The sequence below is a fragment of the Pipra filicauda genome, unplaced genomic scaffold, assembly GCF_003945595.2.
Source record: "Pipra filicauda isolate LSUMZ 115617 unplaced genomic scaffold, ASM394559v2 scaffold322_size837228_pilon, whole genome shotgun sequence".
Taxonomy (NCBI): Eukaryota; Metazoa; Chordata; class Aves; order Passeriformes; family Pipridae; genus Pipra; species Pipra filicauda.
The window spans coordinates 311,427-327,757 of NW_024104446.1; the positions used below are offsets into that span (position 1 = coordinate 311,427).

Consider the following 16,331-nt stretch of genomic DNA (forward strand, 5'->3'; position numbering starts at 1 on the left):
CCTTGCAAACTTATCTATTCTTTTCAGTTGTGCTACTTTACTATAATAAAAATAGCACATAGAAGCATTACCTTACCTGTACATCCCTACACAACTGCAACTATAGCAACACTCGGCACCAAAAATTACTAGCATTTTATAACAAATGCATCCTGAGCAGTGGAATTCAAAATGGGTCTCACTGGCATGTCATTTGTGAAAGACTTGGGCAGCCTGCCCTGTTCCACTGCTTCACTGATATAACGTGCACCAAAAAAACCAGATTATTCAAATGTCAATCACTGAATGGCATGGCCATGGCACTGGAGGAACAATTTTTATAAACAAGGTATTTTGATTCACTTATTTTGAAAGAAAATCCAGCACAGTATATTTTTCAAATAGGAAACCAAGCAGATATAACTTAATTAAATCTATATCCAGCATGCGTAATAACATAAACCAGTTGGGCAGAAGAGACAGGGACACTGCTTGCATTCCTATTTTACAGCCAAGAATGTCTGAAAAGTTGTAACAAAGATCAGTTTTGCTCTGCACTTTGCATTTTTGGAAGTAGCCTGAAGAGGAAGTAACGACTATGAAAAACCTTAGAAAAAAACTGAATCCCAGTGGTGAGAGAATTCTGGTTCTGTTGAGCTTGCCAAATCAAAAGACGTATTTATATGTGCATACAGTCAATTATGGAAGATCTTAAGTTAGAAACCAAGAGCAAAATTACTTAATTCTCATGAAAGACAAACCCTCATGCCCAAGCCACTTCCTGTTTTCCTGATAATTAGTACTGAACTCAAAAAGACAAAAGGCATATTTCATGGGAACGGAACACCTAAGAAAATCACAGGTATCATTTTTAATGCAGCTTCTGGCAAGAGATATCTTGCTAACATAGCCAGTTTTACATTGCAATACCAATATTGCAGTATCCTCCAGATCTCACACGTTCACAGCTGACCCACAATAAAGTACCAAAATGTCTCTGTAAGTTGCTTGCAGCTGCTCCCTTAGCCACTACCTCATTCTCCTTTCTTTCCTAAGAACACTACCTTCTAGGAATGATACTAGTTCTTCTCTATCTTCACAAAGTTGGGCAATTTCCTGAATAAAATGTAATGTTTGGAAGTAACAATCGTTACAAAAAATGTAGTTTCATTTACAGAGAGCCTGCAACTCTGAAAGATCCCAGAGAGCCTCATGAACTTTACATATCATATACTGAATATACCAAAGCAGAGAAAAAGAGCCTACTGCAGAAAAAAAGAAAGAAGAAAAAAAAAAAAGAAAAAAAATCAACAAAAAGGCTGAGATTGACATACAATACTGCCAAACCCCACATTTTATTTTTCTTCAAATTTTAGATCTCAAATGTTTCAAGTGCCTTCTGAGAGTTTAAGCCATTAGACCGCATTTGGGTCATGTCCTGAAGCTTTGATATTAGACATATTGTTTAAATGAAAGCTGCAATTTAAGCAAAAATGACTGATGCCAGAAACATGAATTACAGAAAAAAAAAGTATCTCAAATCCTTGATAGATCTGGCAATAACTACTACATGTAGAGCAGAAAATTAGTACATTTACAACATATATTTAATGTTGAAGTGGGAGTTTTATTTTATTGTTCTCCTTAAAAACCTAATGATCCAGCACTTTGAGAACTAGCTGAGGGCTGTAACCTGTCCTTATAGAAGCAAGCTAAAATTTTCAGGCAGTTACATAAGAGGCAGTGGCTAAACCCACCAAGACCTACAGATTTTGCTGGAATTCCCCTTGAAACATCCCAGGTAATGGAGTAAACGGCACACCAAAGTTTAACAAAAACTGAAAACTCAAAGACTGGGTTCATCATGAATAAGTAAAAAATACCTCATATCAACATTCCCAACATTTGGAATATCAAATGCTTTAACATCACAGGTTGCCTCAGATAAGACTTTTATCTACGTATGAATCTAGAAGGGGATTGTATCAGATGTGACAAAACCGGGGATTTTCAGTGTAAAAATAACAAGGGATTTTCAGTCTGCAATTGCAATTTTAAGTTCACCCTTGAAAAGTCAAAATTCAAATTTCCATTTCTTATGTCTTGTGGATTTGCTGTAATTGCTGACCAGGAAAACTCATAACTGGGAAAACATTTTCTAGTTCAGTAAATGAATCTTTGTACAAGAGACAAACTCAGGACAGCAGACTGATACAGCTGAGCAGCACAACTAAAGAGAAAGAGTCAAAATTGAGTCAAAATTCCACATGAGAGTGGAAAAACCAACGATGAAATGGACGCAAGAAAAAGGAAAACAACAACAACATAGGTACATGAAATACAGACTAGGGAAAAGGTCTATAAAAAATGCCTTAAGTGGAGGGTAGTTGATAGAGAAATGGAGTTATGAGCAAACAAACTGGGGTTTGTGGTTCAGGTTGAGGAGTAGTTGCTGGGTTTTTTCTTCCCATTCTTTGTAAAGAGGTAGAATGGCATTGATATAAGTTCACAGCATGCTGGTAATCAAACCACTCATTAGCATCTAGAACTGACTGTTTAGACACAAAAAGAGGGGAAAAAAACTTAGTGAAGACTTAATTCAGAGTTTAAAGATATTATCACTCCAGCTTTTGTCATTATAAAAATGCATCACTTAGTCCTAATCTTGATTTCCTGTCTCATCCCAAGACTCTTCAACTGCCTGGACAGAAAGTCCCAGAGGTGGCACAGAAACAGTACACCTGCCAACACAGCTTTCTCACGAATATACACACAGCCTCTGCACCAGAAATTCTTGTTTCTTGCCTATTTATCAAGGAAAGCGTTAAGGGTAGGATTGAAGCCAGTTCATTAAGTGTATCAAAGACAAATTCACAAATCTGGTCAAAGCAGATGCCTTGTGGCAGGCAGAACACAACCTTCTGGCACCTCTTCCTGCTGGAAAGGAATAAGCTGTATTTATATGCTTTTTCCCCAGTTCTAACCAACATTGCTAAGATAACTTTTTTGCCAGATACTATTAAAATAACTACAATTGTGAAAGGAATAAGGTTTCTATGGAATAACAGGATAGAATGGACTGAAAGAAACATCTTTAAAGCTGTTCATAATTAACTTCAATGTGTTATTTCTCCTACTTGACAAGTTGCTCCACTTCAGTACGTTATTGTTCTTAGTACTCTATGTTTTATGCTCTACTTATCTATTTTAACTCTTCCTTTAAGCACAATAAGCTATTCCAGTACAAAACAAGATACACTAACTGTACTTTCCATGACAGGTCTACACATTCCTCTGGTCTAGCTTTAAAGATGTGGGGAAATGTCTGAAACACTGTACACTTTTAGTGAGGTTCCAAAACTCTAAAAATCTTATAACTGTAGATTCTTATCAAGATAAGAATGTACTGACTATAATTACCTATTTCACATACATTTTTTACTTAATATAATTTTTTATAAACCTAAAAAAAAAAAAGACAACTACAGAGAGCTATCCAGTTTCTCTTGACTTATTTTTTTTAAGTCTGTAGTATCTGCAAAACATTACTAGTATTTGTGATGTAATTCTTAACAAAAGTCTAAGTAATACTGAAATTTCCTAAGAAATGTAAGGAACATTAGATTCACCACTGTTTGACCATTTGTCAGGTCAAACATAAAATAAAAACAAAACAAAACAAAAACCAAAACCAGGGGAAAAAGTGATTATACACCAGTCATGAATTGCAATATCTTTGGGCTAAATTTAATTGTACTCACAGTTGACACTGATCTCCTTTGATTCCCTTAGTTGTGCAGAAGCATTTTCCTGTTTGCATGTGACATATATTTGCATGTCCGCTGCATGTGCAAGCTGTAAAATCAAAATGGAAAAGTGAGATTTCTTCACCCATATCATACTTTAGAACTAAAGGAAGTTTCATACATTTTAATACTTCATCCTAAACATATTTCCTGCAAGTTGCCTTAAAATATATATCTATTACTATGTCAATTATAAGGTTTTTTTCAGGAAATTTCACTAGCACATCACTTAGTTTATTTTCTGCAGAGTTAACAACTATTCCTGTGTCATTAAGGGCTCTCCTCCACACCATAAATAACAGCAGTCTGAGAATAGCCATTAAAATCTACTGTTTCAATGCGCAAGAGAAAAAATTATCAATAATAGGTATTTTCTGGTCAGGGTGAAATCCTAACCAATGACAAAATTCATTTAGTTTTAAATGTCTAAAGTATTATTGCACATGTTTGGTAAAATATCTAATATAACTTGAATTCTTCCTTTTGACAAAAGCGAACAAAAAGAAAACTTTGAAACCATTTAAACAGGGTTAATACTACTAGTCTACAACAAGAATGTCATAGAAGCAAGAAACAGGCAACTTTACAAGCTTCAGAAATTTGAACAGAAGGAGAGTCACAGGAACATCATCATTACTGTACTCCATGTTAAGCTCAGTGGCTGAAGTAATTCTCTCCACAATGGTCTGCTCACGGCCACTCTTGTTGCCTCAGAGATTCTCACCTCAAAACAAATCTTCACACTCCCAAACCTTGAGCTTTCTTTTTGCTTTTTCTTCCCATGTTTATTTGATTTATTACCTTGTTTGGGGAGCCATCTTTTTTTCCCAACCAAGCATTCAAAACTTAATAATGTCTCTCTGGGAAATGTGTCAGTACATCTCCTCATCATACCAGAATGCAAACATTCACAGTACACTCAAAGTCTTTCTTTATTACAAAGTAACTCTGAACCTACCTTGATGATCATATTATGCTTTCATTGAAGTTTGCATTATGACTAAGATAAAAGATTTAATATATGGGGTCCTGCTTGGGAACAGATATGACAGTAAGTGGTGACCTTGTATAAGATAAAACTTTATTCTCGACTTTCTAATCTAATATTGAATTGCTAACAGAGAGATTGAGTTTTAATGTTCTTATTCTACTGGTAAGGAATAACACACAATGAATCCTTCTGTGAGTGTCCCATCACATACACACTTCCACCCGTCTGCCACAGCCTAAGACAACTAGAGAAAAAGGTAATAGACAGAATAGAACCACAATTAAATGTAAGATAGTATTGACAGAATATGTCAATGTCAGGACTTCAATGGTTTGTTCTGCCCTCAGAGCTTATTAAATAGCCAGCTGAAGCTGAAGGAGCAATTCTTACTAAGGAGGGGTTAGGCATTCAAAGTGTCTGCAAGAAACACATACTAGAAATTTCTATGCAGCACATAGTGATGTGTGATGTTTTTCTCTCTTCCATAACACAACACTCCTGAGAAATACCTACAGTTACCACACAGTCCTACATTTTGCAATTTTGCTGTCATCTTGACAATCTACAATAAGTGTTCACTGAAGTGTTCCTACTATATAATCAGTTATGTTTTCCTAAATCCATTCATGTTTTCCACTCTACATTTATGGAATGATTATTTAGGCACTTTAAGCTGGAAAAGCCTCTTCACGAAAGCTAATTTTAATTGTGTAAATCTTTGCTATACTTTCAGTGAAAAATAAAGAATATATTCTTAACAGCTTATTCTGATTATGGTTAATTGCTCTTAATGGCAATGAATCATTATAAGACAGCACAAAAGTTATAAAGGAACTAATAGGGTGAATTCCAAATCATATTCCAAAAAGTGTCAATATATTGACAAATATAGAAGCTATTGCCACCTAACCTTAATTGGTTACTCCCACAATTATTGCTCACTTAATAGGAAGTAGATCACAAATGTGAAAGTGAAACTTCCTTCACTTGAGTAGCTTTTTTAGTAAAATTATTTAAGCTCAAAGCTATAAAAGCCTTTGGACACCATGCATCTTTATCACCTTCTTGAGGAAAAAAAAAAAAAAAGAAGTAAAAACGGATTATACAGTAAAAGTAACAGATGTAGCTATATGAGACTGCGGAAAACCACTTCCTTTGTCAGTTCAGACACGACTTGTATACCCAGTCCATGAAATGATGGATAAATCAAACTTTTCAGCAGTACTTGTCGCCAGGGACATCTAAATCAAATCAGCACCTATACGGGGCCCTTTAGTGTTCTACGTGCTCACTCACACGGCAATTCACAACTAAACCAGTCAGGAGACTCCTTCCATTTAAACTGCATCATGTTTTACACTTTGTCTTTGGAATTTCCAGGATTCTGGAGTGTCATTACCTAACACAAATATCTGAAAAAATTAATTTTCCCATAGACCCCTGTCTACATTCTGACCTGTCTGTATTTACAGCCCACACAAATAACAGATACATGCATAATTTGGTCTCTCTCACTGAAAGGATAGATTCACATCACCAAAGACACCAACATGGCTGCTCTACCTCACCTGCATTTTCATGACACATATGAAGCTTCTCTAGTGCTAAGGTCAGTATGGATAGAAGAGGAGAAGAAAGGAGGAGTTCAGAGGTCTGATATTTGTTTTCTGGATTCTTTATCAATGAAACAGCTATCTCTGACAAGCCCAGCAGCTAATTTTCTTCTATTAGAGGATGAAGACAAATTAGTCTCATTGAGAAATTTCCTAGTGATTTAACTGTTCCCTGGATAACACCTTGAAAAAGGACAACACCTTTGTATTTACATTTTTAAAATCTCATCCGGACAATTTTTGTTTCACAGCAATGAACGCATATTTTAATTAATCTCAGGCTTACAAGTCTGTAATCAAAAATGGATTCCTACCTATCTGTGGTTCTCTATGTGGAGAGTAACCAAAGAAAACCCCAAACATATAAACTATCATTGCTGTTACTGAAGCAAATGTGAATACATGTGATCAAACAAATGCAGTAGCGGAAGTAGGACGATACTGTAGTACATTCAGTGGAAAAAATATTAATATTAATATTAATCTTTTTGTCTCACTGCAGGTTTTTTTTCCATTGGCCTAGTTGTGAATAACAAAAAAGAAATTAAAAGTTCTGAATACGAAGTATATTTATTCATTAATAAATATTAACTTAAAGCTGCATTTGATTTCACAATAAAAAAAGATTTACATTCTTTCTTTACTTTGATATTTCCATACTCCTCTTTAACTATTTTCTTCAATATTTTCTACTTGGTTTTCTCTGCTTAACTACTCTTAGTGAATGGTTTATCTTCTGATAGTACTGTAAGTCAACAGTTAAAACTGTAGCTAAGGTAGTATCTCTCACAGCCTAATGCCAGTAGAAATATGCCAAGTCTTGGAATTAGTTTTAAAAGCATATTTTGTACCAATCACTGTCAGTTGGCAGAACTCAGCATAAGAGATGCAATTCATATTTTCTACATTTTTTGAGGTCCCACACTTCAATTTCTTCACTGAAAGGGTTGTCAAGTATTGCAACAGGCTGCCCAGGGAAGCAGTGGAGTCACTGCCCCTGGAGGGATTTAAAAGATGGGTAGATGTGCCATCTGGGGACATGGTTTAGTGTAGGGCTTGGCAGTGCTGGGTTAATGGTGGACTCGATCATCTTAAGAGGTCTTTTCCAGCCTAAATGATTCCATGATTCCATATACTCTGTGCTGCACCTTTGGATAGAAACAGTGAGTTCAGCCCAACTTCAAGAGTCTTCCCATACTACTGCGTACATTCATCTCCAACATGGGTTTGTATTATGCATACATGCCTTTGTTTTAACAGTTATTTTAAACACTTAATTACCATGCAAACTTGTTATCAATAATTACATATTTTAAATAAATAAATACTCTTTTGCTTACAATAAAAAAATCACTAAAATATAGAATTTAAATGTATTTTGGGGTTTTTTTTACATATTAAATGAAATTATGTCATTAGAGCTTTGAAAACAACAAGAAAAAACCCACCCTGGCAATATCTACTCTAATTTTAGGGAAAGAGCAGCTCACGATACTCTTTTGTACAACATGCAGATTCTAAGTGGAACAGAAATATTATATGAAAAAATACAATCCAGTGGAGTAAATCCATACCAAAAATCACAACACTACAGAATTTATTTAATAATAAATCCACAGTATGATTGATTCTGAGATGCTAGCTCAGCATATGTATGTTCTTGCTGATGCTGACAACAAAAGAATACCCACCACTATTTCCATGAAGCATGCATTTTAAACAATTGAATTTAAAAATACTTATTGCTTAGCCCCCATCTCCAACACAAAGCTGCAAGCACAATTTTTCTCTCAAACAGATCTCACTACAAATCGTACTTTAATACGTTTGCTTACATGAAAGATTGCTAAACCAGTAGCTGCACATGGATAATTACTTTAAGACACCTTGCTAATGTTTTTAAAAGGAAGCTGTAGCAATGGCATTAAATACTGAGGTATACTACTTTGTTAATTTTGGTAACATGCAAGGCATAAGTTCCATCAAAAAAAAAAAGAGATATAGTCTTGCTCATGCAAATAGGTTAAGTAAGAAATACCAAGTATAAACTTATACTAAATCCAACACTTTAATGCTCTATTTCACTGTAAATGTTCACCTATATTATCCATTAGTCTACTCATATGAGAACTGCCCTACAGAGACTATTTTCTACATTAGTAATATTGCAAAACTGTCTAGTCACTTAATTTTCTAGAAATGTGTATTTAGCTAGAAGCCCCTGATACACTTTGAGCATTCAACAATTACTTTTATAGGAAATACACACATTCAACCCTTGAGACAGGCAATGTAAAAGCAGACAGATGTGCCCAATAACACTTTTGCAATATCACTAATTGAGTAGCATTAAAATTAAGCTAAAGAACTTCTGTGAAGCCATGAGCAATAAAAATAAAAGTACGAAAAAAAAAGGAAAAAAATGCTATTAGAAAGGACATGCAAAAATGGAACTGTCATTGTATAGTAACACAATTAACCTTCATAATAAATCAGTCTCATTGGACCAATTTGCACATATATGTATCACTGATTTTATTTTCATCCCTCTTAGTTTATCTTACAATTTATCTTTCTTTGGTCTCCAAACCAATTTATTTTTTATAGTACCATATTAGCACAGAAAAGAAAAAACCATGTGTATTAACACAGTACTAAGGACTGTGAGACATACAAAAAAGGTGAACAGAAAAGACATACTTTCAGGATTCCATATCACCAAGATATGGAATTTGCATAGGCAAAATATGCAGGAATCAACCACCAACCACCTAAATCGCTTATATAAGCCTGTATCACATATGTACCATTTAAAGCAAGATAGATAAGCATTTTACCAGACCAATACTGGATATAAATTTGTTCTGGAAAAGACAGGTATGCCAAATCACCCTGGCAGACATTTCTGTAAAATTAGACACAATTTTTTGAGCAGTTGTCCCAGACCACAGCCTGCCCTCAGCTCTTCCTTGGCATTTTAGAGGCTTAACCTGGCCTCTAAGGCATTAATCTGGCATTACAGAAATGCTCTTCTCAGCCACTTCCCATTCAAAAAAAGCAATTCACCCAAGCCTAAATGTGATTTTATCTTTTTTTCTGGAATTTATAGCCATAGCAAAACACAGAGAATTTCACTCAACCGTGAACTAAGTCTGAGATCAGGGGACTGCTAATCAGACAGTTACTTTTTCCTGAAAAGTAACACCATGTCACACAGTCAAACAACCTGGAAATCCCAAGTGTCATTTCCTTAGCCTTCTGGATTGACACATACATACCAGAAGTAGGACATTTATCCTAATAACCACCCCCCCCCAAAAAAAAAAAAATCTGGGAAACAGTAAACAGGCTGATTTTCTGATGCAGAAAACAAAATTTAGTTTGGCTACACCAACACAAATCCTATGGCAACCTCAACAATTTAAAGGCTTGTATCTGTTCTTTAGCCATTTTTACTGTGGTAGAATAGCTCTACAGTGCTTGTATTTCATTATTCCTTGAGTTTAAAGCATTCATCCAGAAAAGTGAACTGATTTTTTTTTTGTTTATTTGTAATAAATACCTCTCAAACAATCATACTAAAGCTGTCTTTAATCATCAGGAACTAACAGCATAGAGACAGCTTGGAAAACCATAATTCTGTTTTATACAAGCAGATAATGAAAATGCAACACAGAAGATCAACACTGAAAGACAGGATATTTTTTCTCATTAGGAACTGAGTAGAATCTTAAACAATTAACAAGAGTCTTGCTGTGCCTGAATCTTTCATGCCAATACTGAACCATAGTACAGAATTTTTATAGCCTGCTTTTGGAATCAGTTAGAAATAATGTGCACAGTGGAGAGTATTTTCTGTCAAAAAAACATGCTGAACCAAAGTATTTCCATGTAAACTCATGAAATACAGTAGCACCAATTTCATTTGCTCCATGTAATCTGTGTGAAAAACTGAAACTTCTATACTAACTAAATTAAAAAATTCCAGTGAAAACATTAATAGGAGCACTTCATTTGGAGAGAAGATAATGTGTCATACTTATCAGTTTCCTTTTCATTCATTTATTCTTTTAATTTCTAACTATAATACATTACCAAGAAATAAATAGCCTACAAATTTTACAGTGGGTAAAGCTGCAGATTTTGAGAGTCCAACTCAAAAACTGAACTCTTTATCAGATGTATAGGATAGTTCTTCAAGTATCTAAGCATTTAAAGAGATCTTTCTTTCACAAGCGTACAAGATGTAAAATATTATTCCTTAAATTACTCATAGTTTTCTCAGATGAAGAGATTTCTCACATGAAAACATAAGAGAAAATTAGAATTAATTAAAAAATAAGTAATTTCAGATCTGACAGACTAAATTTTTTATTAGGTTTAGTAAAAAAACTAAAAGAGTGGGTTTTGATGTTTAGTTATTTTTAAAGCAAAAATACAAAATTATGATATTGGATGCCTTCATCTTTGCATATCCAAACTAAGTGTTTAAGATTTTTTTAGACACTAAAAGGCTTAGTACTTTTTTTTTCAGTTAAACTGTGTCTTTTTAAATTTTTCTTGAGAAAGACAGCAGTTTCTCTACTGACTATCTTGGAAATTTGGCCCAAAACCTCCTTTCATCAAAAGGATGCTACTCCCCTCCCCCCCCCCCCGCCCCAAGGAGAATATATTACTTGCTAAATTATAACAAAAAATTATTATAAGGTAGTATGGAAAGCAAAACAATTTAAAACCGTTCAGAAGTTATTCATAGCAGCTTTAAATGTAAAAAAACCATTCCAATCTAAGGTGAAAAACATCTGAAGTCAACAACTGGTGATTGCAACTATTTGTGTCTATTTGGTCATTCAGAGTAAAAGCCCAAAGAAAAGAAATGATTTCCACAATTTATCAGACATAAAAAGCCATAAAATGTAAAGAAGTCATCAAATCATTTCCCTCTCTTAGCCATTAGGAGGTACAAAATGGGACTGATTTTTTAATGTATTCAACTGCAAGCCAAGCTTTTTTTCCCCTTAAATAACTAACGTGGTCTGGCATTGTAATGTATTGCATTTAGCACTCAGAAATGAAGACAGAATCAACTGCAATCAAAAAGAAATGCCATTACAAGTTTTTTTGAGAATCTTCAGTCAATTGAGAAATTAATTCCATGATGCCTCAAAATCTATTTTCTCAATAGGCAGAAGGGGTTTTTTCCAAGACCCCTTTAGGAAAAGGGATGACCATTTCAAAGGGAAGAAATTACAAACAAACAAAATGCCTACTTTTTCCGTTGCATTTGGGACAAGAAGACTGCCTGTAGTCAAATGCTTATCAGAGGATCAAGTAACACTGATTTAAGAAAATGTCATCTCCAACTTACACCTGCCTGCCCTCAGTTGCAGGTTAGTGTCTTCTGAGCTAGACACAGGAGCTACACGAACTCTTGGCACGTCTTTCAATACAAGGTGAAATAGGTTTGTTTATAAGGGTCTGACAAAATCAGTATATTTCTGGACAGCTGATAGTTCCTTAATCATGCTGTGCCTATCTTCTCTAGGAACATCTTTTGGAAACCAATGGTTTTACACATTTCATCATGAAGGTGAACATACTGATATAAAGTTCAGACAGCACATCAGAAATAAATTTTATAAATATTCCTTACCCCATAAAATAAATTTATAGCATGTGAACCTGAAAAAACCTCACAAAAAATAAGAATGCAGAGCAACTCCTTCATCATTGTCAAAAACTATGTTACACAGGAGCACGCAGGAGGACTTGATCACCAACATCAGTGAAAGCAACAGAATTGTCATTAATCCTTGCAAATAGATAAAATAAGCACAGAGATAAAGGAATATAGTATAAATCAAAGTGCTGTCTCTCTTCAATATCTGTAAAAGTAATAAGGTGATCAATTAAATGATGCCTGAATTCTAAGTTCTCAGGAAAAGATGCTGAATAAGCACAAAATGCCTGCTATTTAAACAGATTAAGATACCACAAGTTGTCCCTATTCTTTATACTAGTTCAGATATTTTTGTTGCATAGTAGATCTAAAGAAGAGTTTTGATTAAGTTTATTAAATATGCAGAATTCTTTGTACATTTGTAAAACCTCAGAGAAAGCCTTGTCTTTTTATTTTTCATTTTAAAAAAGCTACTTTGCTTTCACTCCACTTGAGCAAATTAGGATTAATTTTGCTGGATAGTGAAGTTACACTTAGGCAAAGCAACATAGTGTAACCATGAGGCTTAGGGAACAAAACTGCAGTTAATAAAACTGGTTACTACAGATTTGACTACACAGTGGTCGTGCAGGATGGAAAGAAAACTTTGTTAGGCAAGAAAAAAATATCTCTTATAAAAAAGACAATTTGACTAATTTATTTTAATCACTGCTAAGGATAATAAAAAGAGTTTTAATGGTCAGGAATTTTAAGATTGGGTAGAACTTAACTTACTATAAAAGTCTCCTCTATGCAGTCAAGGAAAAAACATCAGAAATGTTAAATATGCTGAACAGATATCCTGTCAATACCTTATGAAATCTCACACCCACCCAAATAATGTCTCTCTGGGGGTTAATCATGTTACATTAAACAGTTTCTTCTTTTTTTTTTTTTCTCTCATAAAATTATAGACATCTAAATGTCTACTGACACTTGACACTTTCCTTAAAGTGTAGCTCCAAGTCCTTCACCTAAGATTATTCTGAGTATAAGCAGGTTATGGAATACAAATATATCTATAAAAAGGTTCCTAATTTTAGTTCAAGGTTTTTGTTTTAATTTACAGTTACTTGTTCTAGAAATCATACTTAGTAATACACGTCTAATCTACAAAAAAGCAAAAAAAATTATATGTATGCACAACAATTAACAGCATATTGAGAAGCACATCTTGCTTGGCAGTCAAAAAATAACTGGAACAGTAATTTTTAAATATGTTTTCAAATATGTTTTTTGCCAAGTTCCTCAATTAAGTTTTTCCTGTGGCAATCCACTTCTGGTTTAGTAGCACAGGACTTATTTCAAATATATTCTATTTCGAGTGAACTTAATCTAAGTTCATACCTAAGCCCAAGTACAGGCAAATTTTATTTACTCAGTGGTCAGACTATTTTGAACACTGTTCAATAAACAGCATTCATTAAACAAAGGAAAATAAATTTGCAAATCACTTTTGGGGGAAAAAGTCTTCTTAAAAGTGTGTTTATTCTGAGTATTCTAACAATCTCTTGAAAAAGCAGTATGAAGCTTTTCTTGAATAGCTTACTGTGCTATGATCTTACCTACTACTAAAACAAAATTCCAGCATTTTAGTTAACAGTAAGTGTTTTGATTCTATAATAAGGTATTTTATTAAAAAAAAAAAAACACAAAAAATTGTGTCATCTGTATTCAATTCTTAAAAGAAAAAAAATTAAAGAAAACAAAACACCACTACCACTGCAAAATGGGATTTCTTGACAGTCTCCTCATTCAAAAAAGTAAACCTTTGCTCACTTTGTATAGCATAAACAGAATCACATTTTCTTTTGGAATTTAGCATGAGACCTTTTATTTGTCTGAATAATCTTAAATTACAGTTTCTTATCACAGTTTTGCTATGAACTTGTGACCCACTGTTTCTTAGAAACCAAAATACAAGCAAAGAGTAGAAGTGGATTTTTTTTTTCTTAATTCAGTTCCATATTATAGTATCTGAAGACAGTACAAAGAATACCATACTCATTTTTTTTCACCTATCATAAACGTTTAGTTATTTTTATATAAAATGTCTGTATTCACATAGACTCCTGTGGTTTGTGCCACAGGCCTCCAATCCACTAACCAACCTTTTCGTTCTGTGAATAATCACAAAGTGCTGGGACTAAGAGATGCTTTTGACTTTTTAACTACATAGGCTTAGTCACTGTGAAAAGAGGGCTTCCAGAACACAATATTTAACCTAATATAAAATTTCCTCTAAATTTTAGACATCTAATACTGGAATGGCAAATGCATGATCCTGCATTGGTGAATTCCATAAATGCCAGACCTTAAAACAGCTAAACAGAAAAACTATATAAAAACTCTATCCCAAGCTGCCATTTCATTCTCTAAGAGAGTCAAAACTCCCATCAATCCATCCTCATTCCTAATTCTACTTTAGGAAGATGCAGAAGAAAATGCTACTTATACTTGTAGTTGAGGATATTGTGTTCCCACATTTCTGTTAAGTTTTTCTGGCAGATGACATTAAAAGCTTTTTGTCCTCATTCTTAGTCTTACCTTACGTAGGACTCATTGCCCAACAATATAGGGTTTTGGACCAGAAACCTTTTTGAAACAGAAATGTATTGTAGAAGATAAAAGACCAAATTTGCTGCTGTTTACAACCTTAGCAGAATTTATCCACTTACCTCTATTCTGATATCAAGTTAAGCACTGAATACCACTCTAATATTTTCTGTTAAAAACTAATCAACAAACTCTACATAGTGATAGAGCTTGGGTTTTGTCCTTCTCATTAGTTTCACAGCAGTGAGGGTGCTGAACTCTATGGTCAACACAGGAGAAGAGCATTCTGGTACAGGTGGAATCTGGATTAAATGTACTGGAACAAACATCTTGAAGAGGAAAATATCATTGCAAACAGGGGTGGAAATTGTATTCTGAGTAATGGAGGTGATTCCCATGAGAACTTTCTATCTCATAGCATCCTGCTTGTGCTAAAGACTTCTAGTAGCAGCAGATTCATGCAGCTGAATACATCATTCCCCATTTTTGAAAATTTACAAGAGAGGAATCCTTTCAAAAAAGGCAGAAAATTGTGGGGGTTTAAGTTATCTTAGTGGTTTTTTATTCTCCATACACTACTTATTAAAAAAACTAAATGTGGTAATCCAGCTTGTTTTTAATTTACCTGACTTCAGTGAGTAATTTTATATGGCTGCCAGCCTCAGTAGGAGGAAAGATTAATTGCTTGAGAGTCAAAATTTAGATATTCTATTTTTTCTGTTTTCTTCATATAATCATTTTACATAGAAATGCATTATGTTATATTAATTTGGATTGTTATATTAATTTTTGTTTCTAAATAATATGTGATATGAACAAAGCATCAGGTCATTGCTCACTGAAGATTAATAGATGGGAACAGCTGCTTTTGTGCTATTAAAAACAACTATTAATACAGGCTAGACAAACACCACTTTCTGTAGAAGCAGAAAATGTTAATGAAAACAAAGAAATGAGTACACTAGTTAAATTAGCTATATTTTTTAAATCTTTCATAGAATAATACAATCATCAAGGTTGGAAAAGACCTTTAAGATCAAGTTCAATCATCAACCCAACACCACCACCACAATCATCATTAATCTGTATCCTCAAGTGCCATATCCACGTGGTTTCTGGACACCTACAGAGATGGTGACCGCACCACTTCCCTGGGCAACCTGTTCCAGTGCTTGACAAGTCTTTCAATGAAAAATAATTTTCCCAATATCCAATCTAAACCTTCCCTGGTGCAATTTGAGGCCATTTCCTCTTGTCCTCTTTGAACAGTATTTGTTTTGGAGAGACAGGAAAGGAAGAAAATCAGTATCAGCTCCTCCATGGAGTATCATGACAAAACAGAAATGCTATAAAGGTTGCTACAGTTGAATAGGAAGACAGAAATAGTGCCAGAGAAAACAAACTGTAAAGCTACCAATTAGGCATCTTTCAAAGCTAGACAGAACCTAAATCCAAGGAGACCATTTTCAATTTGCTGCCATGATGAGTTTAACATCTTTCTCACATCTCTCTTTTGTAGACAAAAGAAGTAATGACTTGTGCCATCCGTGGCCTCTTCTCTCAAACCCCCATGTCTCAGCTGTCAGTTACTCAGCAGAATAATCACATTTTCTAAGCAGCAAGATTTGAACACCATGGACTACCCTCCTGTTACTTCAAATACAACT

The 16,331-nt window shown here is 34.3% G+C and overlaps 1 protein-coding gene across 3 annotated transcripts in view; it reads right to left on the reverse strand.

The window, feature by feature from the left end:
* ATRNL1 (attractin like 1) overlaps window positions 1-16,331 on the reverse strand; it is a 379,876-nt gene that overhangs the window by 231,470 nt on the left and 132,075 nt on the right. For all 3 annotated transcript variants that reach the window (XM_027740024.2, XM_027740021.2, XM_039383740.1), the window contains exon 20: window positions 3,741-3,834. In XM_027740024.2, the coding sequence (XP_027595825.1) occupies window positions 3,741-3,834 (94 nt within the window). The remainder of the gene's footprint in view (window positions 1-3,740; window positions 3,835-16,331) is intronic.